The following is a 25238-nucleotide window of genomic DNA, read 5'->3' as shown; positions in this document are numbered from 1 at the left end:
ATGGGATTGGCAATCCCAGTGTTCCTGAATTCATTGACTATAACTGGGATGCTTGACTAATTTGCTAAAGTGGGCCAATGCATACATCAGCTATTAACATTTTAAATAAGCAACTGACAAATGTAAAATAATGGGCTGCATTCTTTTTGTGGAGAGGCAGGAAGAAACTGAAATCCTGTGGCATGAAGTAACTTAAATGCTGGAAATCCTGGGTTGGGCAACATCTCTGGAGCATGTTCAGGTGATTGAAACTGATGAAAGATCAGTTTCAATCATCCACCCCTTGTTGGAATTGGCAGTACTCCTAAGATTTGGTGCATGCCAAAGAGCCTAAACTTGAGCAGACCTTGAGCATGTTTTAAATTCATTCCTGTGCCATGAACATTACTGGCGTAACCAGCATTTATTGACCTGTGGTGTGCTGCTGCAGACCATGGGATGTAAGTGCACCCACCAAGAGCGTTCCAGGTTTTTGACACCGTGATAATGAAGGAACTGATTCTATGGAATTGAATCATCTTCATAGGCTGTAGCTAGTGGCTGTCTGCAAACTTTGTCTAGGAATTCAATGTGGTGTAATTATGGCAGTAAACTATTAACAGCCTTGATTGAAGAACAGTAAAATTTAAGGTACATATGTCAAAGTGCTGCATTCACAGCCCCTTTTTAAAAAAAAATTGGAGTGGTAGTCAAATTTTCTCCCTTGTGATTTTGAAACTAATGGTAATCTAATGGGCAACCTTCTCCCTTTGTGCTTTTGGTGCTACCAGAAAAAAATATTCCATTCTAGGCAAATGTAGGAACTGTCTTTTGGTAACTTGAAGCATGAACCATGAAAAGTTACTTTCCACAGTTGTGCTTGGTAGGTTACTTACTGTCTGTCATCTCCTGTAAAGTTTGATGTGCTTCATAATATTTTCAAAGAGTAATACCATACCTACTTAGCTGTTTGTTCCAAATGCAGTATTGAAACTACACTTTTATACGGGGGGTGGAGAGGAGAGAGAGAGTTGCTCCAATAACCAAAGGAAGGGATCTAGGAAGAAAGTCTGAGGTGAAAGTACTTGCACAACATTGTTAACAAGTGTAAATGGTGAAAGATTGAAGAAAGAATCAGCAGTTACGTGCCTCGTGTGCAAGTACATATTTAACAGTTAATGATGTTAAATTTGATAATTTATTGAAGCAGTATATAAGGGCAAATCATTATATAAGGTGACTTAAGACTGGGAAAACTAGTAGCCAGAATTTGTAGTACTAAATTGGGCATGGATGAATACAGAATCACCAACTGATCTAAGGGATTAGAAAGATATAGTGAAATGCAAAAGCAAATTAGTGTAGATGCAGGAGATCTGAAATTAAAAAAATGCTGGAAATATTCAGCTGGTCTGGTAGCATATCAAGTTGTGATCTTCCATCAGAGCTACAGGAAATGATAGTTTATTGTAGTGCATTTTGGGAATATGAAAAGCTTATCCTAAAGAGTAAAATCTTCAATGGAGTGGAAAATAATCGCGGAGAAACAGGTCTTCTAGTAAAATTTCAGCTGGGGGCCAAAGTTATTCTGGTTTACGTAATATTAGCTGATCCCTCGGGGAGTTTTACATGAACTCGAGACCAAGACTATCAGGTACAGTGGTTAGAGTTTCACGTTTACAGAAGGATTAAAATGGGGAAATTGACAACCGTAACAGTAGATAGTGGAAATCTGCATATCGTCTTAAATATTATTGGAGCTCCGTAAAATAAACACAAGATAGGTCGACTTAAATATAAAAGATGACTGGTTTTGTTCACCAGAGATTGAGGAGATGGAAGTGTTCGAAATTTAAGAATAAACACTTTACTATTTGATGACACAATAACAAGGGTATAAATTAAGGATTAGTTGTGTTGCTTTGCATTTAGGTGGTTGTTACCTGGTGACCTCAGCTCTACCGTTGATTGGCTGCCGGATTTTACCTCGGCAGGTGAGCACAACGTCACTTCCCGAGAGACAAGGAGACGCCGGAAACAGATGAAGAGGGTGCAATCGACTGGAGTGGGAGGGTCGGCCGACCTGACATCGGGGCGAAAGAGAGAGGAAAGCCCCTCCAGGAGCAGAGTGAGTGCGGGGGCAGCAGGAGGCCACCTCGAGACTAAATTAGGACCGAGTTAGTGAAGCTGGAGCCGGCCCAGCTCAGGGGGCGACCCTGACTCTTACCTTCGCTCGGCTCTCAGCGCCTGCTCAAATTCGCTAACACTGAAGCCAGCATTTTCGGTCCGTGCCGCAAACTCCGTTTCGACACCACGGATCACACACCCATCCTGGCCACTGTCACAGCTGGAGCAGACTGTTCTTATCTTGAACAGCCATCAATTTTTGGGTCCCCGCCCCCAAGTTCTGTCCACTAGTCGCCAACTCCAACCTTCTCCCTGGCAACATTCTGAGATGAAACCAGTTTATTTACAACGTTCGTGTCACGTATTTGATCCCAAGGTGAGCTTCTGATCTCATATTCGTGTCATCACTAAGATCACCTATTTCCACAGAATGTCCCCAATCTCAGCTCATCTGCTGCTGAAACCCTTTGTTGCCTCGAGACTTGACTATTACTGGCTGGTCTCCCACATTCTACCCTCTTGTTGCCCGTGTCTTAATTCGCACCAAGCCCCATTCCCCTATCATCCCTGAGTTGTCTGACCTCCTGTGGCACCCAGTCAAGCAACATCTTGTTTTTAAGATTCTCACCTTCGTTTTCAAATCCCTCCATGGCCTTGCCCCTCCCTATCTCTGTAATCTCCTCTAGCCCCACAATCCCCTGAGATACCAACGCTCCTCTAATTCTGGTCTCTTGTGCATTCCCAATTATGATTGTTCCACTAAAGGCCCCAAGATCTGGAATTACCTCCCTACATCTCTTTGCCACACTACCTTGAATTCCTCCTTTAAGAAGCTCCTTAAAACCTACCTCTTTGACTAAGGCTTTAGTCATCTGACCTAATATCTCCTGTTGTGACTTGGTGTCATACTTTGTTTTATAATGCTTTGTGAAGTGCCCTGGAATGTTTCATTATGTTGAAGGCACTATATAAATATAAGTGATACAAAAGCAGGGATACTAGAGTTTTTGATTAATAAATTAATTAAAATACTATAGTGATGGCTAGATGGGTGATGTGTTGCTGCTGCAACATGTGGGAGCTGCTGGACACCAAGGTGATCCAGAGCGAACACCTCTGTAGTAAGTGTTTGCAGCTCGAGGAACCTGAGTTGAGGAGCTGGAGTCTGAGCTGCAAACATTGCACCACATCAGGGAGGGGGAAAGTTACCTGGACACTTTGCTCCAGGATGTGGTCACACCCCTCAGATTAGGTAATTCAAATTCGGCCTGTGATCAGAGACAGGAGGGTGTGACTGCAGGTGAGGCAGGCCTGGGGACCCAAGGGGTAGCGCTCGATGAGCCTCGGCCTCTGCAGTTGTCCAACAGTTACGACTTTCTTGCAAGCTGTGTGGACAAGAGCAGGGACTGCAGAGAGGATGAGCAAATTGACCACGGCACCATGGTGCAGGGAGCCTTACAAGTATGGGGAGGAAGTAGGAACATAGTAGTGGTAGGGGACGGTATAATTAGGAGGATAGATACTGTTCTCTTCAGCCATGAGCGTGAATCCCGAAGGCTGTGTTGCCTGCCCGGTGCCAGGGTTAAGGACATCTCCTCAGGGCTGGAGAGGAACTTGGAGTGGGAGGGGTGGGAGGGGAGGGATCCAGTTGTCTTTGCCTACATTGGTACCAATAACATTACTAGGACTAGAAAGGAGGTTCTGCTGAAAGAATTTGAACAGATAGGAGCTAAATTAAAAAGCAGAACCTCTAAGTTAATAATCTTGGGATTACTACCTGAGCCACAGGCAAGCTCGCATAGGGTAAAAAAGTCAAGGAGTTAAATGCGTGGCTCAAAGAATGGGTTTTGCTTCATGGGGCACTGGCACCGTACTGGGGTAGAAGGGAGCTGTTCCTGTGGAATGGGCTTCAGTTGAACTGTGCTGGGACCAGTGTCCTAGGCTGTAGAGAGGGTTTTAAACTAAATAAAGGTGTTGGGGTGGGGGGTGGTGTGGGGGGGGGGGGGGGGTGGTGGGGGGGGGGTGGGGTGGTGGGGGGGGGTGGTGGGTGGGGGGTGGTGGGGGGGGGGGGGGGTGGTGGGTGGGGGGTGGTGGGTGGGGGGTGGTGGGTGGGGGGTGGTGGGTGGGGGGTGGTGGGTGGGGGGTGGTGTGGGGGGGGGGTGGTGGGTGGGGGGTGGTGTGGGGGGGGTGGTGTGGGGGGGGTGGTGTGGGGGGGGGGTGGTGGGTGGGGGGTGGTGTGGGGGGGGTGGTGTGGGGGGGGTGGGGTGGTGGGGGGGGTGGGGTGGTGGGGGGTGGTGGGGGGGTTGGGATGGGGGGGTGGGGGGTGGTGGGGGGGTTGGGATGGGGGGGTGGGGGGGGTGGGGGGGTGGGGTGGGGTGGGGGGTAGGGGGGTGGTGAGGGGGGTGGGGGGGGATGGGGGGAATGGGTGGGTGTTGGGTGGGGGGGAGGGGGTGTGAGTGTTGGGTGGGGGGGAGGGGGTGTGGGTGGGGGGAGGGGGGGTGGGGGGGTGGGTTGTGGGTGGGGGGAGGGGGGGTGGGGGGGTGGGTGGTGGGAGGGGGTGTGGGGGGGGGTGGGTGGTGGGTGGGGGGGGTGAGTGGGTGGGTGGGTTGGGGGGTGTGGGTGGGTGGGGGGGGTGGATGGGGGGGAGGGGGTGCGGGGTGGGGGGAGGGGGGTTGGGGGGAGGGTGGGGGGGCGGAGGAGGAAGGGGAGGAGAGAAGAGAGAGGAAGACAAGGGGGTGGGGTGGGGTGGGGTTGTGGGGTGGGGGGGTTGGGGGTTGTGGGGTGGAGGGGTTGGGGGTGGGGGGGGTTGGTGGGGGGGATGGGGTGGGGGTTGGTGGGGGGGATGGGGTGGGGGTTGGTGGGGGGGATGGGGTGGGGGTTGGTGGGGGTGGGTCGGGGGGAGGGGGTTGGTGGGGGAGGGTGGGGGGGAGGGGGTTGGTGGGGGTGGGTCGGGGGGAGGGGGTTGGTGGGGGAGGGTGGGGGGGAGGGGGGTTGGGGGGGTAGTTGGGGTGGGTGGGGGGAGGGGGTTTGGGGGGAGGGTGGGGGGGGGCGGAGGAGGAAGGGGAGGAGAGAAGAGAGAGGAACACAAGGGGGGTGGGGTGGGGGTGGGGGTTGGGGTGGGGGTTGGGGTGGGGGGATTGAGGGGGGGATTGAGGGGGGGAGGGGGGAGGCGGAGGAGGAAGGGGAGGAGAGAAGAGAGAGGAAGACAAAGAGGGAGGAGTGTCCTGGAGAGGGGATATGTAGGCGTACAAAGCAAAAGGACATGGCAGCATTGCAGGGCGGCTATTTAGGTAATGATACCCACTGTGTGACAGGAAGGGACAGAGTGTGCAAACATAATAAAAGACTATAGCAAATAGGGTCAAAGGAGGATAAAATGGTAAAAAGGCAAAATTAATTACTTTACTTAGTTGCACGTAGTATTCGGAATAAAATAAATGAATTAACCGCACAAATAGAGGTTAATGGGTATGATCTTATAGCCATTACGGAAACATGGCTACAAAGCTGGGAACTAACTTTTCATGGGTATGTGACTTTTTGAAAGGAAAGGCAGGAAGGAAAGGGTGGTGGGGTAGCTTTGTTAGTACGAGTTGGAATAAGTACGATAGCAAGAAATGATCTTGGATCGGAAGATGTAGAATCCATATGGGTGGAGGTAAGAAATAACAAGGGGACGAAGATAGTGGTGGAAGTAGTCTATATGCCCCCTAACAGTAGTTATACTGTAAGACAGAGAATAAATCAAGAGATAATGAGGGCATGTAAAAAAGGCAGTACTTTAATCTTCATGTAGATTAGGAAAATCAAATTGGCAGAGGTAGCCGTGAGGAAGAATTCATAGAGTGTATTCGGACCAGTTTCCTGGAACAATATGTTGTGGATCCAACCGGGGATCAGGCTATTTTGGATCTGGTAACGTGTAATGAGGCAGTTTAATAAATGATCTCAGAGTAAAAGACCCCCTAGGAAACTGTGACCATAACACGGTAAAATTTAGCATTCAGTTTGAGAGTGAGAAACTTGGGTTGGAACTGTACTAAGCTTAAATAAGGGTAATCACAAAGGAATGACGGCAGAGTTGGCTGAAGTGGACTGGGAAAGGAGTTTAGCGGAAAACACGGTTGATGAACAATGGCAGACATTTAAGAAAGTAGCTCGTGACTCACAACAAAGATATATCCCAGTGAGGAAGAAGGATTCTAAGAAGGGGATAAACCAACCATGGTTAACCAAGGAAGTTAAGGATAGTACCAAATTGAAAGAAAAAACATACAATGTAGCACAGATTAGTGGTAAACCAGAGGATTGGGAAAATTTTAAAAACCAAAAAAGATGACCAAAAAATAATAGAGAGAGAAAATAAACTTTGAGGGTAAACTAGCAAATAATATAAAAAGAGACAGTAAGAGCTTCTTTAAATACATGAAAAGGGAGAGATAGGCCCAAAGTGAACATGGGCCCCTTATAGAATGAGGCTGGGGAAATAATAATGGGGAACCAAGAAATGGCAGAGGAGTTAAATAAATACTTTGCATCAGTCTTCATGGTAGAAGACACTAATAGCATTCCAAAAATACTAAATAAGCAATGGGAAAAAAGTTGGGGAGGAAAAAAATACAATAACTATCACCAGAGGAAAAGCACTAGGGAAACTAATGAGGCTAAAGGCCAATAAGTCCACTGGACCTGATGGGTTGCATTCTAGGATATTAAAGGAAATAGATACCGAGATAGTGGATGCATTGGTAGTAATCTTACAAGAACCCTTAGATTCTGGAAAAATGCCAGAGGATTGGAAAACTGCCAATGTAACACCCTTATTCAAAAAGGGAGGGAGACAAAAATCAGGTAATTGTAGGCCAGTTAGCTTAACATCTGTCATTGGGAAATTGTCAGAGTCTATTATAAAGGATGTAATAGCAGAGCATTTAGAAATACATAATCTAATCAAGCAGGGTCAGCATGGCTTCATGAAGGGGAAATCATGCCTGACAAATTTATTAAAATTCTTTGAGACGGTAACAAGCAGGATAGATAAAGGGGAACCAGTAGATCTAATATATTTGGATTTCCAAAAGGCATTTGATAAGGTACCACACATAAGGCTACCTAATAAGGTAAGAGCCCATGTTGTTGGGAGTAGTATATTAACATGGATAGAGGATTGGCTAACTAATAGAAGACAGAGAGTTGGGATAAAGGGGGCATTTTCAGGATGGCAACCTGTAATTAATGGAGTGCCACAGGGATCAATACTGGGGCCACAATTATTTGTAATATATATTGACTTGGATGAGGGAAGTGAATGTACCATTGCCAAGTTTGCGGATGACACAAAAATAGGTTGGAAGGCAAGTGGTGAGGATGACACAGAGTCTACAAAAGGACAGGTTAAGTGAATGGGCAAAAACTTGGCAGGTGGAATACAATGAGGGAAAATGTGAGGTTATGCACTTTGGCATGAAGAATAGAAGGGGTGAATATTATTTAAATGGGGAAAGACTGCAGAAAGCTGCAGCACAGAGGGATTTGGGGTCTTCGTGTATGAGTCACAAAAGACTAGCATACAAGTTCAGCAGGTAATAGGTAAGACAAATGGAATGTTGGCCTTTATTTCAAAGGGAATGGAGTATAAAAATAGGGAAGTCTTGCTAAAACTGTACAAGGCACTAGTTAGACCACACCTAGAATACTGAACAGTTTTGGTCCCCTTATCTAAGGAAAGATATACTGGCATTGGAGGCATCCCAGAGAAGATTCACTAGGTTGATCCCGGGTATTGAGGGATTTTCTTATGAGAGGTTGAATAAGTTGGGCCTGTACTTATTGGTGTTTAGAAGAATGAGAGGCGACCTTATTGAAGATTCTTAGGGGGCTCAACAGCGTAGATGCTGAGAGGTTGTTCCCCCTCGTGGGAGAGTCTAGGACCAGAGGGCATAATCTCAGTGTAAGGGGTCGCCCATTTAAAACAGAGATAAGGAGGAATTTCTTCTCTCAGAAGGTAGTGAATCTGTGGAATTCTTTACCGCAGAGGGCTGTAGAGGCTGGGTCATTAAGTATATTCAAGGCTGAGATAGACAGATTTTTAATCAGTAAGGGAATTAAAGGTTATGGGGAAAAGGCAGGAAAGTGGAGTTGAGGATTATCGGAGCGGCCATGATCTCATTGAATGGCAGAGCAGACTCGATGGGCCAAATGGCCTACATGCTGCTACGTCTTATGGCCATATGGGATGTGCAGGATCATGAGGTTACAGACTGTTGCTGCTGATGGCCCACAGCACCTCATGGATGCCTAGTCTTGAGTTGCTAGATCAGTTCGAAATCTATCCCATTTAGCATGGTGGTAGTGGCACACAACACAATGGAGGATATCCTCTGTATGAAGACAGGACTTGTTCTCCACAAGGATTGTGTGGTGGTCATTCCTACCAATACTGTCATGGACAGATGCATCTGTGGCAGGCAGATTGGTGAGGATGAGGTGAAGTATGTTTTTCCCTCTGGTTGGTTCCCTCACCACCTGCTGCAGACCCAGCCTAGCAACTATGTCCTTTAGGACTTGGCCAGTCAGTCTGTGGTGGTGCTACCTAGCCACTCTTGGTGATGGACTTTGAAGCCCCCCAACCAGAGTACATTCTCACCCTTGCTGCCCTCAGTGCTTCCTCCAAGTGGTGTTCAACATGGAGCAGCATGAATTCATCAGCTGAGGGGGGATGGTACGTGGTAAGCAGCAGGAGGTTTCCTTGCCCATGTTTGACCTGATGCCGTGAGATTTCAAGGGGGCCAAAGTCAATGTTGAGGATTCCCAGGGCAACTCCCTCCTGACTGTATACCACTGCTGGGTCTGTCCTGTCGGTGGGTCAGGACATACTCGGATGCTGATGGTGTTGTCTGGGACATGATCTGTGAGGTATGATTTGTGAGTATGACTACTTCAGGCTGTTGCTTGACTGGTCTGTGAGACAGCTCTCCCAATTTTGGCTGTATTGAACTTCATTTGCCAATTATTTGCCCATTCTACAAGTTTATTAATAACCCCCTGTAATTTGTTGCAGTCCTCTGCCCAATTTTGCATCATCTGCAAATTTAGGAATTGTGTATTTGATTCCAGAGTCCAAATCGCTAGTGGAAATTGTGAAGAGCAGTGGTCCCAGCACTGATCCTTGTGGAACACCACTTCCCAACTTCTGACACTCTGAACATCTACCCTTTGCTCCCACTTTCTGCTTTCTGCCTTGAAGCCAGCAAACAATCCTATCGCTATCCTTTGCCAACCACTGTCACAGGCTGTAGGAAACTATTGCTATCTTGCCCTGACCATTCTCACAGGAGCGGACTGTTGGTACCCTTACTTTCTGCTTCCTGAAGTTGGGTTTCAGACCTTATATTCTTCCCATCACTAAGATTGCCTGTTTGCATTTTGTCAACTTTCACTGCCTCTGCCCCATATCTGATTGGGAAATATAGTGTGATGAATACAAAGTAGTTTGCTCCTTAGTAAAAAATGTTTTTTTTGCTTCTGGTACAGGAAACTATGACTAAATTTGTAGCATTTATTGAAATGACAAATAAGTAAAGATTGAAAATTTGCTCCCTTCTCCTCTTCCCGCAAAAGAGTATTGACCTTTCAGCCTTTTCATAAACATCAAGAACATGCATGTAGAGAATCATAAATTGTAGCCTGTGCCCAATATTTCAAAGGCACTTCACTGTTGGTCTGCCACAGAAATAATTCTTGCTAACTAATTGGCAAGTAATTATTAATTAAGGATCATGTAAATTATAGTTTTTTCACTGTGTCTCGTTATGCAAACTGAGCAGAAATGACAATTTTTTGTTATCTATCTTTTGTGCATATATAGCGTAACCTCAAAACCCCTCAACTGTGACTGAACAAAATAACATGGAGACATACGAGAATGTTATGACAATAGGAAGGGGTGCAAGTGCAGAGGTCCTCTTAATGAATAATATAGAAACAAAAAAGTTGTATGCTGTCAAAAGAATAAAGATTGATTCCTCACTTAAGACTAGAACCAAAGAAGCTGTAATGCAGGAAGCAACCATTTTGACCAGACTCAAGCACCCTCACATTGTCACTTGTCATGAGTACTTCATTGACCAAGAAGAATATGTCTTCATTGTGCAAGATTATTGTGATGGTGGTACTTTGGATGACTTAATCCAGTCTCAAAAAGAGAAGGGGTCCTTTGCTGAGGAGGATATTATGCGTTGGCTTGTTCAGTTAGTTATGGCCATTCAGTACATTCACTCCCTGAAGATTCTTCATCGAGATATTAAAACATCCAATGTCTTTCTTACAAAAAAAGGCACGGTTAAACTTGGGGATTTTGGAATTTCGAAAGTGATGACACACACTTTGGATATGGCAAATACCTGTGTTGGCACACCATGCTATTTGAGCCCTGAACTCTGTCAAGATATTCCCTATAGTTCCAAGTCTGATATCTGGGCACTTGGTTGCCTTTTATTTGAACTTTGTGCTTTGGAACCTGCCTTTCATGCAAGGAACCTCTTAAGTTTGTTTTATAAAATTGTAAGGGGAGAATATGCCTGTGTACCCAAGAGCTACTCAGAAAACCTGCAAGATTTGATCAAAAACATTCTCAACAAGTGCCCTGAAGAAAGGCCTAGTGCCAGCACTATCCTCAAAATACCTTATGTTCAAGAACACCTCAAGCTCTTCATCAGAGATCAGGAATCCCAGCTCACAAGATATCATTCTGTAAAACATCTGCACTTGGCTAAGAAAGAGAGTGATGAGATCACTGATGACCTACAGGAATCTCTGGATCATTGTGAAGAGGGCATGTGTGTTGGGAACACCAAAGCAGTCTCAACTTCACATCGTCTTAGTGATAAAAACATAGAAGAGATGGCCTCAGAGGTGTGCGAAAACATGGGGCCCAGTGATGAAGGAGATAAATGTAATTACTCTGATGACTTTGATCTGGATAGTTTGTCCTCGGTAGAGGAGCATGCAGAGGACAATGAAATATCAGTACCACCTTCAAGTGTTGAAACCTCTGAAGAGACAGAAGGTAGTTTGGTATTTAGAATCAATTTTGCTACTTTTTGTTTAATCCCCAATACTTCCAGTGTTATTACTTGGTATCTTTAGCAAATTACCAGTATGCCAAAGCAAATATTGTCAGGACCTTTTACTATTGATCCAATACATTTCTTGGTAATAGTCTTAATTTATCATCTCAGATTATTGTCACCACACAATCATCAATGAGAAGTGAAAAACCTATAACTCACTTGTCCTTCATTATAGTGTTATAACAAGATATCACATCCATACTTGCTCAGATATAAATGATCAAGTATTGTCCCTGTCTCAATCCAAGTTTTGAAGGATAAACTCTAAAAACACTTATTGTGTATTTTCATATTATCTCCACTTAAATTAAACATTTCACACCATTATGCTTTACTGAAATCCTAGTGACAATGATATTATGTCTTCCACATTGTAACACCTAATGTCTTGTTAAAAATCTAGAATCTACACTTCTGTAGTTTTATTTATTGTCACTTGGTATTCTGGCCAATATTCATCCCTTAACAAACAACACCATATAAACATATAAGTTGTTGGTTCATCTCATTGCTATTTATGAGATCTTGTGATGACATCAGTAGAACAGTCTATTAGGAGAAATAGGAGTAATTAAAGAAAAAGAGCGATACAATCTGAAGGAATGTACCTAAGCATTGCTTGTCAAAGTGTTAAGGTTAGTGGCTCACTTCAAAACATGTTATCTAAACAGGAAACTCAATTTGTGATGTCATCCTGAGAATGTATGAATGAGTTGTGACTAAGCGTATATACCTGTTCTAATCTTTGTTTATATTTATGATTGGTAGCCACTGATGAGGTGGACTTTACAGAGTACCCCGATGATTTTGAGGAATGGGAGGACGATGTTGCAGAGATAGTATGTAACGCTCGTTCAGCCATGGAAGTTGAGGCAAATAATGAAGCATTTCGAGAAGAAAGAGACGATCAAAAAGAAGCTGCTGTCAACCTGTCCAGCACCATTAAGACTCTGCGAGAGAAGTGTATAGGTAGGAAGGCATATGAAATGTTCAAAAACTCTGCAATGGAAGAGATAATGCATGGATTCTGGCTTACTGTCCTGCTATCTATTAATTAGTACATGGGCTGTTATATCATGTCTTTATAAGAATACATCAGAATGTTGTGTGACCTTAAAAAAAAAAGTACAGACTTATGAAATGGAAATCCCAGAGTAATTTGATTTATTTTTTTTCCCCCATGGATTCCTTTCTTTCCTGTGTTAATTTGTTGAGAAGCAAAACAAATTCTTCATAGCAACATTCAGTCAATGTTAATATTGTTTGTGAGCTTATTTATTGTCGCTCCACATAACTAATCAGCTGAGAGAACAGACTGGAGACATTCCTACTATGCTGCTGTTGGCTCCTAAAAGTTGTAAATGAGCAACAGAAGGTGCCTGACCCTCCAATTGACTTCTCTCTCTGGCCTATGCTTCGTCCTTCCTTATGATTGTACAATGGAGTTGCAGTGTTGAGTAGTCATGGATGAAAACCTGCATCTTCTTATGTCATGATATGGCAGGCTTTTTGAACTTTTTTTGCTTGGGCCGATGGGGGTACATTTCCATTTTTTTTTCTCACTCATGGGACCGATGAGCAAATTTCAGAAAGATAATGTTTGGCACAGCATTAAACTGAATTTCAAAAAAAAATTGTGGTATTTAGAAAAGAAATGACTTGCTGAGCAAAAATGAAGCAATGTCAAAGCAATAAATTGTTCTGTTGAAAATTAATAATTTTTAAAATTCATTCATGGGACGTGGGCGTCACTGGCTGGGCCAGCATTTATTGTCCATCCCTAATTGCCCTTGAGAAGGGGGTGGCGAGCTGCCTCCTTGAACCATGCGGTCCATGTGATGTAGGTACACCCATAGTGCTGTTAGGGAGGGAGTTCCAGGATTTTGACCCAGTGACAATGAAGGAACAGTGATATATTTCCAAGTCAGGATGGTAAGTGGCTTGGAGGGCAGCTTCCAGGTGGTGGTGATCTCATGCATCTGCTGCCCTTGTCCCTCTAGATGGTATCAGTCATGTGTTTAGAAGGTGCTGTCTAAGGAGCCTTGGTGAGTTCCTGCAGTGCATCTTGTAGATGGTACACACTGCTGCTACTGTGCATCGGTGGTAGAGGGAGTAAATGTTTGTGGGTAGGGTGCCAATCAAGCAGGCTGCTTTGCCTTGGATGGTGTCGAGCTTCTTGAGGTTGTTGAAGCTGCCCGCTCCTGGACTCATCCAGGCAAGTGGGGAATACTCCATCACACTCCTGACTTGTGCCTTGTAGATGGTGGGCAGGCTCTGGGGAGTCAGGAGGTGAGTTACTTGTTGCAGGATTCCTAGCCTCTGACCTGCTCTTGTAGCCACAGTATTTATATGGATAGTCCAGTTCAATTTCTGGTCAATGGTAAGCCCCCAGGATGTTGATAGTGGGGGAGTCAGTGATGATAATGCCATTGAATGTCAAGGGGCGATGGTTAGATTTTCTCTTGTTGGAGATGGTCATTGCCTGGCACTTGTGTGGCATGAATGTTACTTACCACTTGTCAGCCCAAGCCTGGACATTGTCCAGGTCTTGCCACATTTGGATGTGGATTGCTTCAGTATCTGAACATTATGCAATCATCAGCGAACATCCTCACTTCTTACCTTATGATGGAAGGAAGGACAATGATGAAGCAGCTGAAGATGGTTGGGCCGAGGACACCACCCTGAGGAACTCATGCAGTGATGACTTGGAGCTGACAACTTTTAACCACCATCTTCCTTTGTGCTGGGAATGACTCCAACCAGCGTAGAGTTTCTTTTAATAAAAATAACCATAGTGCGAGAGGGTCAGAGTTTGTGTGAAAGGCTTACTCCCAGTGTCAGGGTACTCACTCACTCACCCTAACCCACTGTGAGTGGGTGTGTGTATGTGTTGGTGTGTTGTGGCGAGAGTGAGTGAGAAACCTGAGACTGGGAGTAAGGCAGACACACACACTCTCCCACAAACTGACTCACTCACTCACACATTCCCACTCTTTCTCTCTCTTACGCGCACACGCACACATGCACACGCACTCACACTCTCACTCTCTCACTCCACGCCACCCCCAAACACACACACACACACACACACACACACTCACTCCCACACATGCACTTTCTCACTCCCCCCCCACCCCCCCAAATACACACACACACACATTCACTCTCTCTCTCTCCACCCCTCCACACACACGCTCTCTCTCACCCTCCCCCCACATGCACTCTCCTTCCCACAGCCCCACCCCCCCTCTCTAGCTCTCGCTCTCTCTCTTTCTCTCCACTGCACCTGAAAAAAAATCTCTTTCTCCCCAGCAAATTAACCTGGTGTTCGCTGCTCCTCCAATCACAATGTTTCTCCCCCATGTTTGCAGTGGGAGCGGCAAATCAGCAGTAAATACAGGAGAGAAGTGGCCTGTGATTGGAGGAGTAGCTCCTTGCAGAAGCTTCTACTCCAGCTTAACTGTTTGAACGGCATTTTGAAAATTGGTTCCGGGGCCGCATAGAGGGTCTTTGGGGACTGGACGTCGCCTGTGAGCTGCGGGTTGGACAAGTCTGGACTCAAGTCAATTTAAACCTATTTATTCCATCAGCAATATGTGGTATTGAAACATAACAAAAGGTCCTAGGTTCTCTGCTTCCTCCTCTTTCAGGTACCATGCCTTGAGAGGGTGTTGGTGACCATGGACATCCATTGGATTGGTCTATGATTATACTTGGTAAAGTACTGCAGTGGTTTGCTGTTGCCTTCTGCAGTATTGCTGACCAGGAAACTCTTCTGCTCTTATCGCCTGCCATCAGGCATATTGGAGGAGCTTACAAGCTGATAATCAACCTGTAACCGCACTATGAACCATGGTCATCAAGTCCTGAAGTGGGACTTGAATGGAACGGGGATTGAACCCCATGCTGTTGGTACCAATCTGATCCACCCCGGCCAAACAGCCAAATAGCCCCCCCAAGTAGCCTGAGTTGCTATGGCAACAAACACTTTTACATGAATGTTGTAGCTATGGACAGTGATGGTAGAGGCTCCAATTTCTTTCCATCACATGGCTGACCAGAAACCTCTCCCTCACTTATTGTCTGCCATTGGTGAATGTTGTAAGGATTTACAAGTTGATACTCAACCTGTTTAGTGGCGATATGAATGCACCTTCCTTGGCCATCAAGATCCTGGAGTGGAACTTGAACCCGGAGCTTCTGGCTTGGAGGCAGTGACTAACCCGCAGCACCACAGACCTCACCCTGTGGACACTGCTGGTAAATAAATGAGTTTATGGAAGTTGGGTGAGGACAGGATGCATTACAAAGTTGAATAGCCTGTTGCATTCACTGTCTAGACTTATGCATATAAGTTGGACTCTTGGGTGAAGTAGCATTATCACCTGTGGATATGTCACCCGAACAAAGATGAGATAAGAAGGTATAATTTTTAAAAACATGCTTAATGCATTTAGAACTTGAGGGGAGGAGGGTGAAGCAGGCCAGTATCGCTGTGAAGAGACCAAGAGGTGTGTGAAGTAGCTCAGCAACACTGTGAAGAGACTGGGATGAGTGTGAAGCAGGTCAGCATCACTGTGAAGAGACTGGGAGGAGTGTGAAGTAGGTCAGCATCACTATGAAGTGACCGGGAGGAGCGTGAAGCAGGTCAGCATCACTATGAAGTGACCGGGAGGAGCGTGAAGCAGGCCAACATCGCTGTGAAGAGACTGGGAGGAGTGTGAAGCAGGCCAACATCACTGTGAAGAGACAGGGAGGAGCATGAAGCAGGTGAGCATCACTATGAAGAGACAGGGAGGAGTGTGAGGCAGGCCAACATCACTGTGAAGAGACAGGGAGGAGCGTGAAGCAGGTGAGCATCACTGTGAAGAGACTGGGAGGAGTGTGAAGCAGGTGAGCATCACTATGAAGAGACAGGGAGGAGTGTGAAGCAGGTGAGCATCACTGTGAAGAGACAGGGAGGAGTGTGAAGCAGGTGAGCATCACTATGAAGAGACAGGGAGGAGTGTGAAGCAGGCCAACATCACTGTGAAGAGACAGGGAGGAGTGTGAAGCAGGTGAGCATCACTATGAAGAGACAGGGAGGAGTGTGAAGCAGGTGAGCATCACTGTGAAGAGACAGGGAGGAGCGTGAAGCAGGTCAGCATCACTGTGAAGAGACAAGCAGGCGTGTGAAGCAGGCCAACATCACTGTGAAGAGACTGGGAGGAGTGTGAATCAGGTCAGCATCACTATGAAGTGACCGGGAGGAGCGTGAAGCAGGTCAGCATCACTATGAAGAGACAGGGAGGAGCGTGAAGCAGGCCAACATCGCTGTGAAGAGACTGGGAGGAGTGTGAAGCAGGCCAACATCACTGTGAAGAGACAGGGAGGAGCATGAAGCAGGTGAGCATCACTATGAAGAGACAGGGAGGAGTGTGAGGCAGGCCAACATCACTGTGAAGAGACAGGGAGGAGCGTGAAGCAGGTGAGCATCACTGTGAAGAGACTGGGAGGAGTGTGAAGCAGGTGAGCATCACTATGAAGAGACAGGGAGGAGTGTGAAGCAGGTGAGCATCACTGTGAAGAGACAGGGAGGAGTGTGAAGCAGGTGAGCATCACTATGAAGAGACAGGGAGGAGTGTGAAGCAGGCCAACATCACTGTGAAGAGACAGGGAGGAGTGTGAAGCAGGTGAGCATCACTATATCACTATGAAGAGACAGGGAGGAGTGTGAAGCAGGTCAGCATCACTGTGAAGAGACAGGGAGGAGCGTGAAGCAGGTCAGCATCACTGTGAAGAGACAAGCAGGCGTGTGAAGCAGGCCAACATCACTGTGAAGAGACTGGGAGGAGTGTGAAGCAGGTCAGCATCACTGTGAAGAGACAGGGAGGAGCGTGAAGCAGGTGAGCATCACTGTGAAGAGACAGGGAGGAGTGTGAAGCAGGCCAACATCACTGTGAAGAGACTGGGAGGAGTGTGAAGCAGGTCAGCATCACTGTGAAGAGACAGGGAGGAGCGTGAAGCAGGTGAGCATCACTGTGAAGAGACAGGGAGGAGTGTGAAGCAGGCCAACATCACTGTGAAGAGACAGGGAGGAGTGTGAAGCAGGTCAGCATCACTGTGACGAGACAGGGAGGAGTGTGAAGCAGGTCACCATCTCTGTGAAGAGACAGGGAGGAGTGTGAAGCAGGTGAGCATCACTGTGAAGAGACAGGGAGGAGTGTGAAGCAGGTCAGCATCTCTGTGAAGAGACAGGGAGGAGTGTGAAGCAGGTCACCATCTCTGTGAAGAGACAGGGAGGAGTGTGAAGCAGGTGAGCATCACTGTGAAGAAACAGAGGAGTGTGAAGCAGAGCAGCATCACTGTGAAGAGACAGGGAGGAGTGTGAAACAGGTGAGCATCACTGTGAAGAGACGGAGGAGTGTGAAGCAGAGCAGCATCACTGTGAAGAGACAGGGAGGAGTGTGAAGCAGGTGAGCATCACTGTGAAGAGACGGAGGAGTGTGAAGCAGAGCAGCATCACTGTGAAGAGACGGAGGAGTGTGAAGCAGGTGAGCATCACTGTGAAGAGACAGGGAGGAGTGTGAAGCAGAGCAGCATCACTGAGGTGAGAGAGAAAGAAAAAAAATGAAACTCTGACATCATTGGAAATCAGTGAGTTGATTAGCTGATGAGTATTACTGTTGCTTTTCCTTTATCTAGATTTAGACTTGGTGAGCAGTGGGAAACAGCAAGAGCAGAGTAGGGCTTAAAACAGCGCAGCAAGCAAGACTTCACTTGTTGAAGAGCAGGGCTATCTGCTGCCAGCAGGAGCCAGTCTGTGGGTTCAAAGCCCGCATTCAGAAATAAACAGCACAGGGAAGCAGTTAGGTAATTGGCTGGCGTGTATTTCCTATTTATCTTTTCTAAACAAGAGAATAAACTGAGGAGCCTTACCTTTTATTTAAGTAGGAGTCCCTACTACTTATATGATGTATTAAGTATTATTAGAACTTCTCAGTATTAGTAAGGTGTACTAAGCATTATTAGGGTTGATTGTTATTAGTAAAGTGTATTGAGTATTATCAGGGTTTATCAGTATTAGTAAGGGTTATTAGTTTTGGTAAGGTATATTAATATTAGTATTGGTAACATTTTATTAGCAGCAGTAAGGCTTATTAGCAGTAGCAAGGTTGTTAACTAACAAAAAAAGGGATGGCAGGGCTGCTCCAACCTATGGGGTACACATCCTGTGCTATGTGGGAACTCCAGGAATCCCCTGAGTGCATTCCACTCTCCAACCAGTATTCAGTTCTGAATACTGAGGGGAAAATGATAGTTCATCCAGGGGAGTGCAGCCAAAGCCACGTCCATGGCACCATGGGTGGCTCAGCTGTAAAGGGGGATACAAGGAAGACCCGAAGTGCAATAGTGATAAATGGGAAGGGCAGGACTGGGTGTTGAAGACTCGTGGAGACAAGGCATTCAGGAAAGCTAGGAAAGGAAGAAACGGGAGACAAGTTACAATATTGATTAAGGAGAGCATTGCAGTGCTGGAGAGAGAGGATATCCCAAAGGGGTCAAGGACAGAATCTATTTGGCTAGAGCTAAGGAACAAAAAAGGTGCAGTGACATTGCACGGTGTAGTCTTTAGGCCACCAACTAATGGAAAGGATGTGGAGGCACAAATTTGCATGGAAATTGCAGAGAGATGCAAGAATCATGGAGTAGTTTTAATTATCCAAATATGGACTTAGTAGTATAAAGGGCAGAGAGGGACAAGAATTCGTAGAGTGCATTCACGAAAATTTTCACAGTATGTTTATAGTCTAGCGAGAAAGGAGACATTGTCTGTACCTGGTTCTTGGGAATGAGGTGGGCCAAATGAATCGAATATCAGAAGGAGAACATTTAGGGGACGGTGGTCATAGTATCATAAGGTTTAGGCTGGCTATGGGAAAGGACAAAGAACAATCTAGAATAAGAATAATTAACTGGGGCAAAGTCAATATCAATGAAGTAATAATGGATCTGGGCCGAATAAATTGCAATCAACCGTTGGCATTGGTAGCTGAACAATGGGTTACCTTCAAAGAAGAGACAGTTCAGGCACAGGCAAGATATAAGCCCTGGAAAGGGAAAGGTAGGGTAAACAAATCCAGAGCTCCCTGGATGAAAAAAGAGACGGAATTTAAGATGAAGAAGAGAAAGTGTGCCAATGACAGATGTCAACTTGATAATACAATGAAGCACCAGCGTGAATATAGAAGGTTCAGGGGGGAATGAAAAAGCAAATAAGAGAAACAAAGAGGGAGCATGAAAAGAGACTGACAGCTAACATAAAAGGGAACCCCAAAGTCTCCTATAGGCATATAAATAGTAAAAGGATGGGAAAAGAAGGAGTAGGGCCAATTTGGGACCAAAAAGAGGATTTACGCAAGGAGGAAGCTGAGGTATTAAATGAATAAAGGCAAAATACTGCAGATGCTGGAAGTCTGAAACGAAAACAAAAAACACTGGAAAAGCTCAGCAGGTCTGACAGCATCTGTGGAGAGAGAGGCAGAGATAACGTTTCGAATCTGTATGACTCCTCAGATCTAGAAGAGACCTGAAGAAGAGTCATATGGACTCGAAACTTTATCTCTGTCTTTCTTTCTCTCCACAGATGCTGTCAGACCTCCTAAGTTTTTCCAGCATTTTCTGTTTTCATATTAAATGAATACTTAGGTTCTGTCTTTACCAAGGAAGATGTTACCCAGGCCTTGGTAAGAGAGGAGATAATTAATACACTAGAAGAATTTAAAATTGATAACGCAGAGCTATTTGATAGGCTATCTACTCTTAAAGCTGATAAAGCACCAGGACTGGATGAGATGCATTCAAAGACACTGAGGAAAGTGAGAGTGGAGGCACTGTGGAGGCCAGTCTTCCTTAGACCCAGGGGTGGATCCAGAAGACTGGAGAATTGCAAACGTTACACCTTGTTCAAAAAAGGGCCTAAAGGTAAGCCCAGCAACTACAGGTCAGTCAGTTTATCTTCAGTGTTGGAGAAACTTCTAGAAACAATAGTTTGGACCAAAAATTAATAGTCACGTCGACAAATGTGGGTTAATTAAGGAAAGCCAGCATGGATTTGTCAAGGAAAAATGGCGTTTAACTAACTTAAATTTTTTGAAGAGATAACAGAGAGGGTTGATGAGGGCGATGCTGTTGATGCTGTGTACATGGACTTCCAAAAGGCATCTGATAGCTCAACATACTTATGAGAAAAGTTATAACACATGAAATAAATATGCGATTTATTAATAGGGCATAGAGTACACGAGCAAGGAGGTTATGTTGAACTTGTATAAGACACTAGTTTGGCCTCAGTTGGGGGATTACATCCAGTTCTGGGTGCTGCACTTTAGGAAAGATGTGAAGCATTGGAGGGAGTGCAGAAACAATTCACGAGAATGAGGAACTTCAGTTATAGGATCGATTGGAGAGGTTGGGACTGTTTCGCTTGGAGAAGAGAAAGCAGGAGATTTTCTTTTAAGAGGTATTCAAAACCATGAGGAATCTGGATAGAGTGATTAGGGAGAAACTGTTTCCACTGTTGAAAAAAGATCAAGAAGGAGAGAGTACAGATTTAAAGTAATTGCAAAAGAAGCAAAAGTGACATGAGGAAAAGCTTCATCACGCAGCGAGTGGTTGGAGTCTGGAATGCACTGACTGAGAGTGTGGTGGACGCAGGTTCAGATGAGGCATTCAAAAGGAAATTAGACTGTTATCTGAAAAGAAAGAATATGCAGGTTTACAGGGAAATGGCACTAGTTGAATTGCTCAGTGAGCCAGTTCAGACATAATGGGGTGAATACCCTCCTTTTACAATGTAACAATTCTGTAATTTTGTGAGATCACTGACTTCTTAAGTTTTTGTGTGATTATCCTTTTGGAATGGGAGAATTTTCTAAAGCATAATAGAAGTTTGCTAAACATGTTTAAATTAGCAGCACTATATACCGGTTTGAATGATAAACCATTTTGCTGTATAGAGCCCTATTGTTTTAGGACAAATCTACACACTTTATGTAATTGTGTCCAAGGTATCCAAAGCTATTTGTGAAAGATTATGAAACTTCCTGGATCATATATTGGGTACAAAGTATACTTGTGAAAGTTGTGTTAACTGTGGTGCACAATACCTACTGCACTTTTATATAGAAGAACAGAAATCTATTTGATTGTGGGAGGTATTTTTATTTTCATTACTTATCTGTGTATATAATTTGTTACTTTGAGAAAAATTGTAATTGTAACTGTAAAATGTATTTCTGAGTAAAGGGGTAGGGATGTGGTAATCTGATGTGTAATATACCTTTAAGAGGAATGTTATAATGGAAGATCACATGATTTTAGTATCCAATAGCAGAGTAGCGCAGACTACCTCAGTAGTCTATAGTTAGTCTGTAATGTAGAGACAGGGTTTGAGTTGTTAACACACAAGTGTAGCTGCTGAGTTCCTTTGTAAATAATAGAATGTTCTACCTAAGAACGATATGCTGATCTACTCTATGGTACCAACTCTGCTATCCCGAAATAAGCATGAAACCAGTATCCATAAGTTCAACCAAACTAGTGACTAGGATCCAATAGACAAACACGAGAGAGAATTGCCCTTTCTTTGAAGTAATGGCCATGGAATATTTATGTCCGCTTAAGAAAACAAATGGGGCCTCAGTTTAACATCTCATTGAAAGACAGCACCTCTGATAGTGTAGCAGTCCCTCAGTACCGCACTGGAGTGTCAGCTTTGCTTTTGCACTCGAGTCTCTAGGGCAGGGTTTAAATACGTAATCCTCTGACTCAGAAGTGAGAATATTCATACTTTGAATACAGGAATACTTCATACTTTCACATGGAAAAGAGATTTATACCTATATTTATAAGTTAAAAGGCACAATCATCTATCATCTTTCACATGACAAAATGTTTCAAAGTAATGTACAAGAAGGACCAATGGATACTAAGTAAGTGGGAGAGAAGTTAGGGGAGGCAACTGAAAGTAGGCCAAGGAGATCCACTTTGAAGATTGGGTAGGCAATAGCAAGATGAAGAAATTTAGGATGGCAATTCCAGAGTGCTGCAGTATGAAGACTCTCACCAACAATTAAATGGGGGAGAAAGGAAGTTAGGACAGAGAATACACCAGATGTGGAATAATCTTGCTTGCTTGTCTATAGGGTTAAAGAATACTTGACAAATCATGAATGTCGACTGGACAGCCTTATTTCTTTTGAAATTTTTTTTTAAACTATACTCTTTTCAAATATGATGATTCTTCCTCTCTCTCCACTTCACTGGCAAAAGGCTTTTAGTTGGGCATCTCAGTTTTTGTTTTGACTTTTTCTGCCACAGTTCCCTAATTATTCTTTTATTTGAGAAGACTGCTTTAGGTACACCTTGAACTGGTGAACAATATGAACTTTTCTTCAAAATTGCGCCATTCAAAAAAAACTTGAGCTTTTGCACTGTGTAATAGATGATCTGATATCAGGAATTTTGGTTAAATTCTTATTTAATAATGGTTTTTGATCGGCTAAACTATTGTACTTATGTGCTTGTAAAAATGATTGGCTATAGGGAATTATTGGTTAAATACAGCAGTCATAAATCATTTTTGTCGCAGGAAAACAAACTAGTGAGCCATTGTATTGATTGTTAGAGATTCCTGAGAGTTCTGCATCACATCAGGGCAGAGAAACAATAAACAATTTTATCACGACAATCCTTAAAGAAAGGATTATCTGCTGTTACAATGCAGCTTTATATTCTGATGTGGAAGGGAGACATTGGCAGACCTGCTGCTACCCTGCCAGCAGGGGAGTGTGTCCGGGGGAGTTCCCAAGCTGCGTCAGGAAATTCCACTCTTATAAGGCCTCCGTGCAACTTGCTCCAGTGGAAAGATGGCTCGAGTCCAAGTGAGAGCCTTAAAAAGACTCCAGACATTTACTAAGGAAAAGTAGCTGATTCTGGACGGAATAAATTACCTTCCCCAAGTTGGTTGTTTACTCTGTTGGGTGCAGGAGATTGAAGAAATAAAGGTTTTTTTGGGGGGTGCTTCTCTCCGCCATCAGATTCTGATGCTTCGTGGAAGATGCTACTAAAACACCCTCACAAGCATGTTACCCTAGCTGCAATCATGCAAATGGCCTTGCCCCTAGACTTTGAGATGGCATTTGCATCTTTGGTCATGGGAAGAGGGGCTTTAGTTCTGCCACACTTGCATTGTTGGAGTGGACCCCAGCAATTTAATGTTGGAGTTAGAACTCTTGAGCTTGTTCTTGAATTGATAGTTAATCCATTTGCATTTATCTTTAACAGCAATCAGCCCAGTTTGTAACCAAATTATTGACATCTCTCTATGTTTACAGATGATATTGGTCAGACGCTTTTCCATGAAGTTACTTATCAGTTTCTCAAGGGCTTGACCCCTGAAGACCTCCAACCTCACTTCGAGCATCGGTTGGGATCTGACCACTTGGAGACTTGTTACATTATCTTCAACATGGATCAAGAAAATGCATGACCCAGTGTGCAACTGCAAAGCATGAACTGAACCTTGGTTGTCTTTTGTTTTCAAAAAAACAACAGCACTACTTGAATTGATTCCTGCAAGTAGAACTGATTGATGAGGACCCCACTGTACATATTGTTAAGTCTCTGGCTGCCTGCTGCAGTCTTTTGCCTTTTATGCAGTAGTAAGCAGCAGTACAATATCCCTATCTTTTGAGCAGGGATGTAATGGGCTTCCCTATTATTTTGTAGTTAGTTGGTTGCCAGGTAGCTGATATGTTGCATTCCAAATTTAAGGGAAGCACTACATTTTATATTTTCTGCAGTTCTCTTGATGGTTCCCATTATTTCTCTAAATTTTATTTCGTATTATTTTCCATACGGTTCTCCTAAATATTGACTGTTGACATCTGCCTCAACTTTCGCCTAAAGTACTATGAAGCTGGCATGTTAGGAAGTCCACAGGTGTTTCACCAATTTTATTTTTCTTTCGCTGCCTGGGAAAGCTGCACACTGGTGGCTCAGTTTTGACTGCAATCTTACTCTGCAGGTCCTCCAGGACTGTGGGGACATGACACTGGACTTATTTGAAAAAAGAAGTAGGTATTATAATGAAAAAAAAGTTAGAATTAGTGTTCTGGAAGGATGAGATCAAATGGACTGAAGACTTTCTTTCTAATCTATTTTGTGAAGGAAAGTGCAGATGGGATAATTTTTTTCATGTAACTTTTTTAATTAAAAAAAATATACATTTACCAGATATTTCTACAAACTTTTTATAAAAGCATGGAGTCATTTTAGTATGACCCCTTCCCTGCTAGGCTGTTTAATTTTCCTAAGAATCCCAATTTAGAAGATGGCAGCTTCGGAGCCACATATTCCTATGAAATCATGATACAGACTGGGAAATTTGGATTCTCAGCTTGTAATGTGTGTGTCCTATGGTTGGGGAAGGGGTAGATGTGTACTACAGGCCAGTTTGAACTTGCACTCTATAATTGGTATCACTAGATTGGCCATGTAGACTTGAACTTCTTTGTGCAGGTTTTTAAAAAAAAGATCAAATATATGTATAGTAAGAGTATTTTAAAAATTGTACAGTACTTCAAATAAAAAGGTGAAATACTTGAACAGAGAGCACTTCCCACCACCACCTTGCTCTCTCTTTTTCCTTTATTGTCTAGTGGTGCAGTGGATTAACACATTATCCTTGGTCTCCGGCACCTGGGTGCAAATTCAACGCTAACTTTTGGCGCAAAAGTCTTCTGACACTTTATATATCCCGCCTTAAATTAATTGGAGACAGGGACATTTCAACATGGTTTCCATAATGAGCCTTAGCCCTTCTCTGGGGATTCTTGATTAAAAAATGTTCTCAGCACTTGCAGAAAAATCTCAGAAAAACAGAAGGTAATACTTTTTCGATGGACCACGTTGCTGGGATGTAACCAGTTTCAGCAGAAACATTTTGAAAAATTG

The 25238-nt window shown here is 44.3% G+C and overlaps 1 protein-coding gene across 1 annotated transcript; it reads left to right on the top strand.

Annotated features, from left to right (window-relative positions):
- The first annotated feature begins 2000 nt into the window (after positions 1–2000).
- Positions 2001–24890, top strand: nek12 (NIMA-related kinase 12). The gene is made up of 4 exons (XM_078547037.1): positions 2001–2107; positions 9974–11173; positions 12006–12206; positions 23618–24890. The coding sequence occupies exons 2-4, from the start codon at positions 10015–10017 to the stop codon at positions 23770–23772; spliced, it is 1515 nt and encodes a 504-aa protein (XP_078403163.1). The 5' UTR covers positions 2001–2107; positions 9974–10014; the 3' UTR covers positions 23773–24890.
- Positions 24891–25238: the final 348 nt, after the last annotated feature.

The sequence above is a fragment of the Cetorhinus maximus genome, chromosome 8 (assembly GCF_964194155.1).
Source record: "Cetorhinus maximus chromosome 8, sCetMax3.hap1.1, whole genome shotgun sequence".
In the NCBI taxonomy this organism is placed as follows: domain Eukaryota; kingdom Metazoa; phylum Chordata; class Chondrichthyes; order Lamniformes; family Cetorhinidae; genus Cetorhinus; species Cetorhinus maximus.
This window is presented reverse-complemented; position numbering and strand designations above follow the sequence as displayed.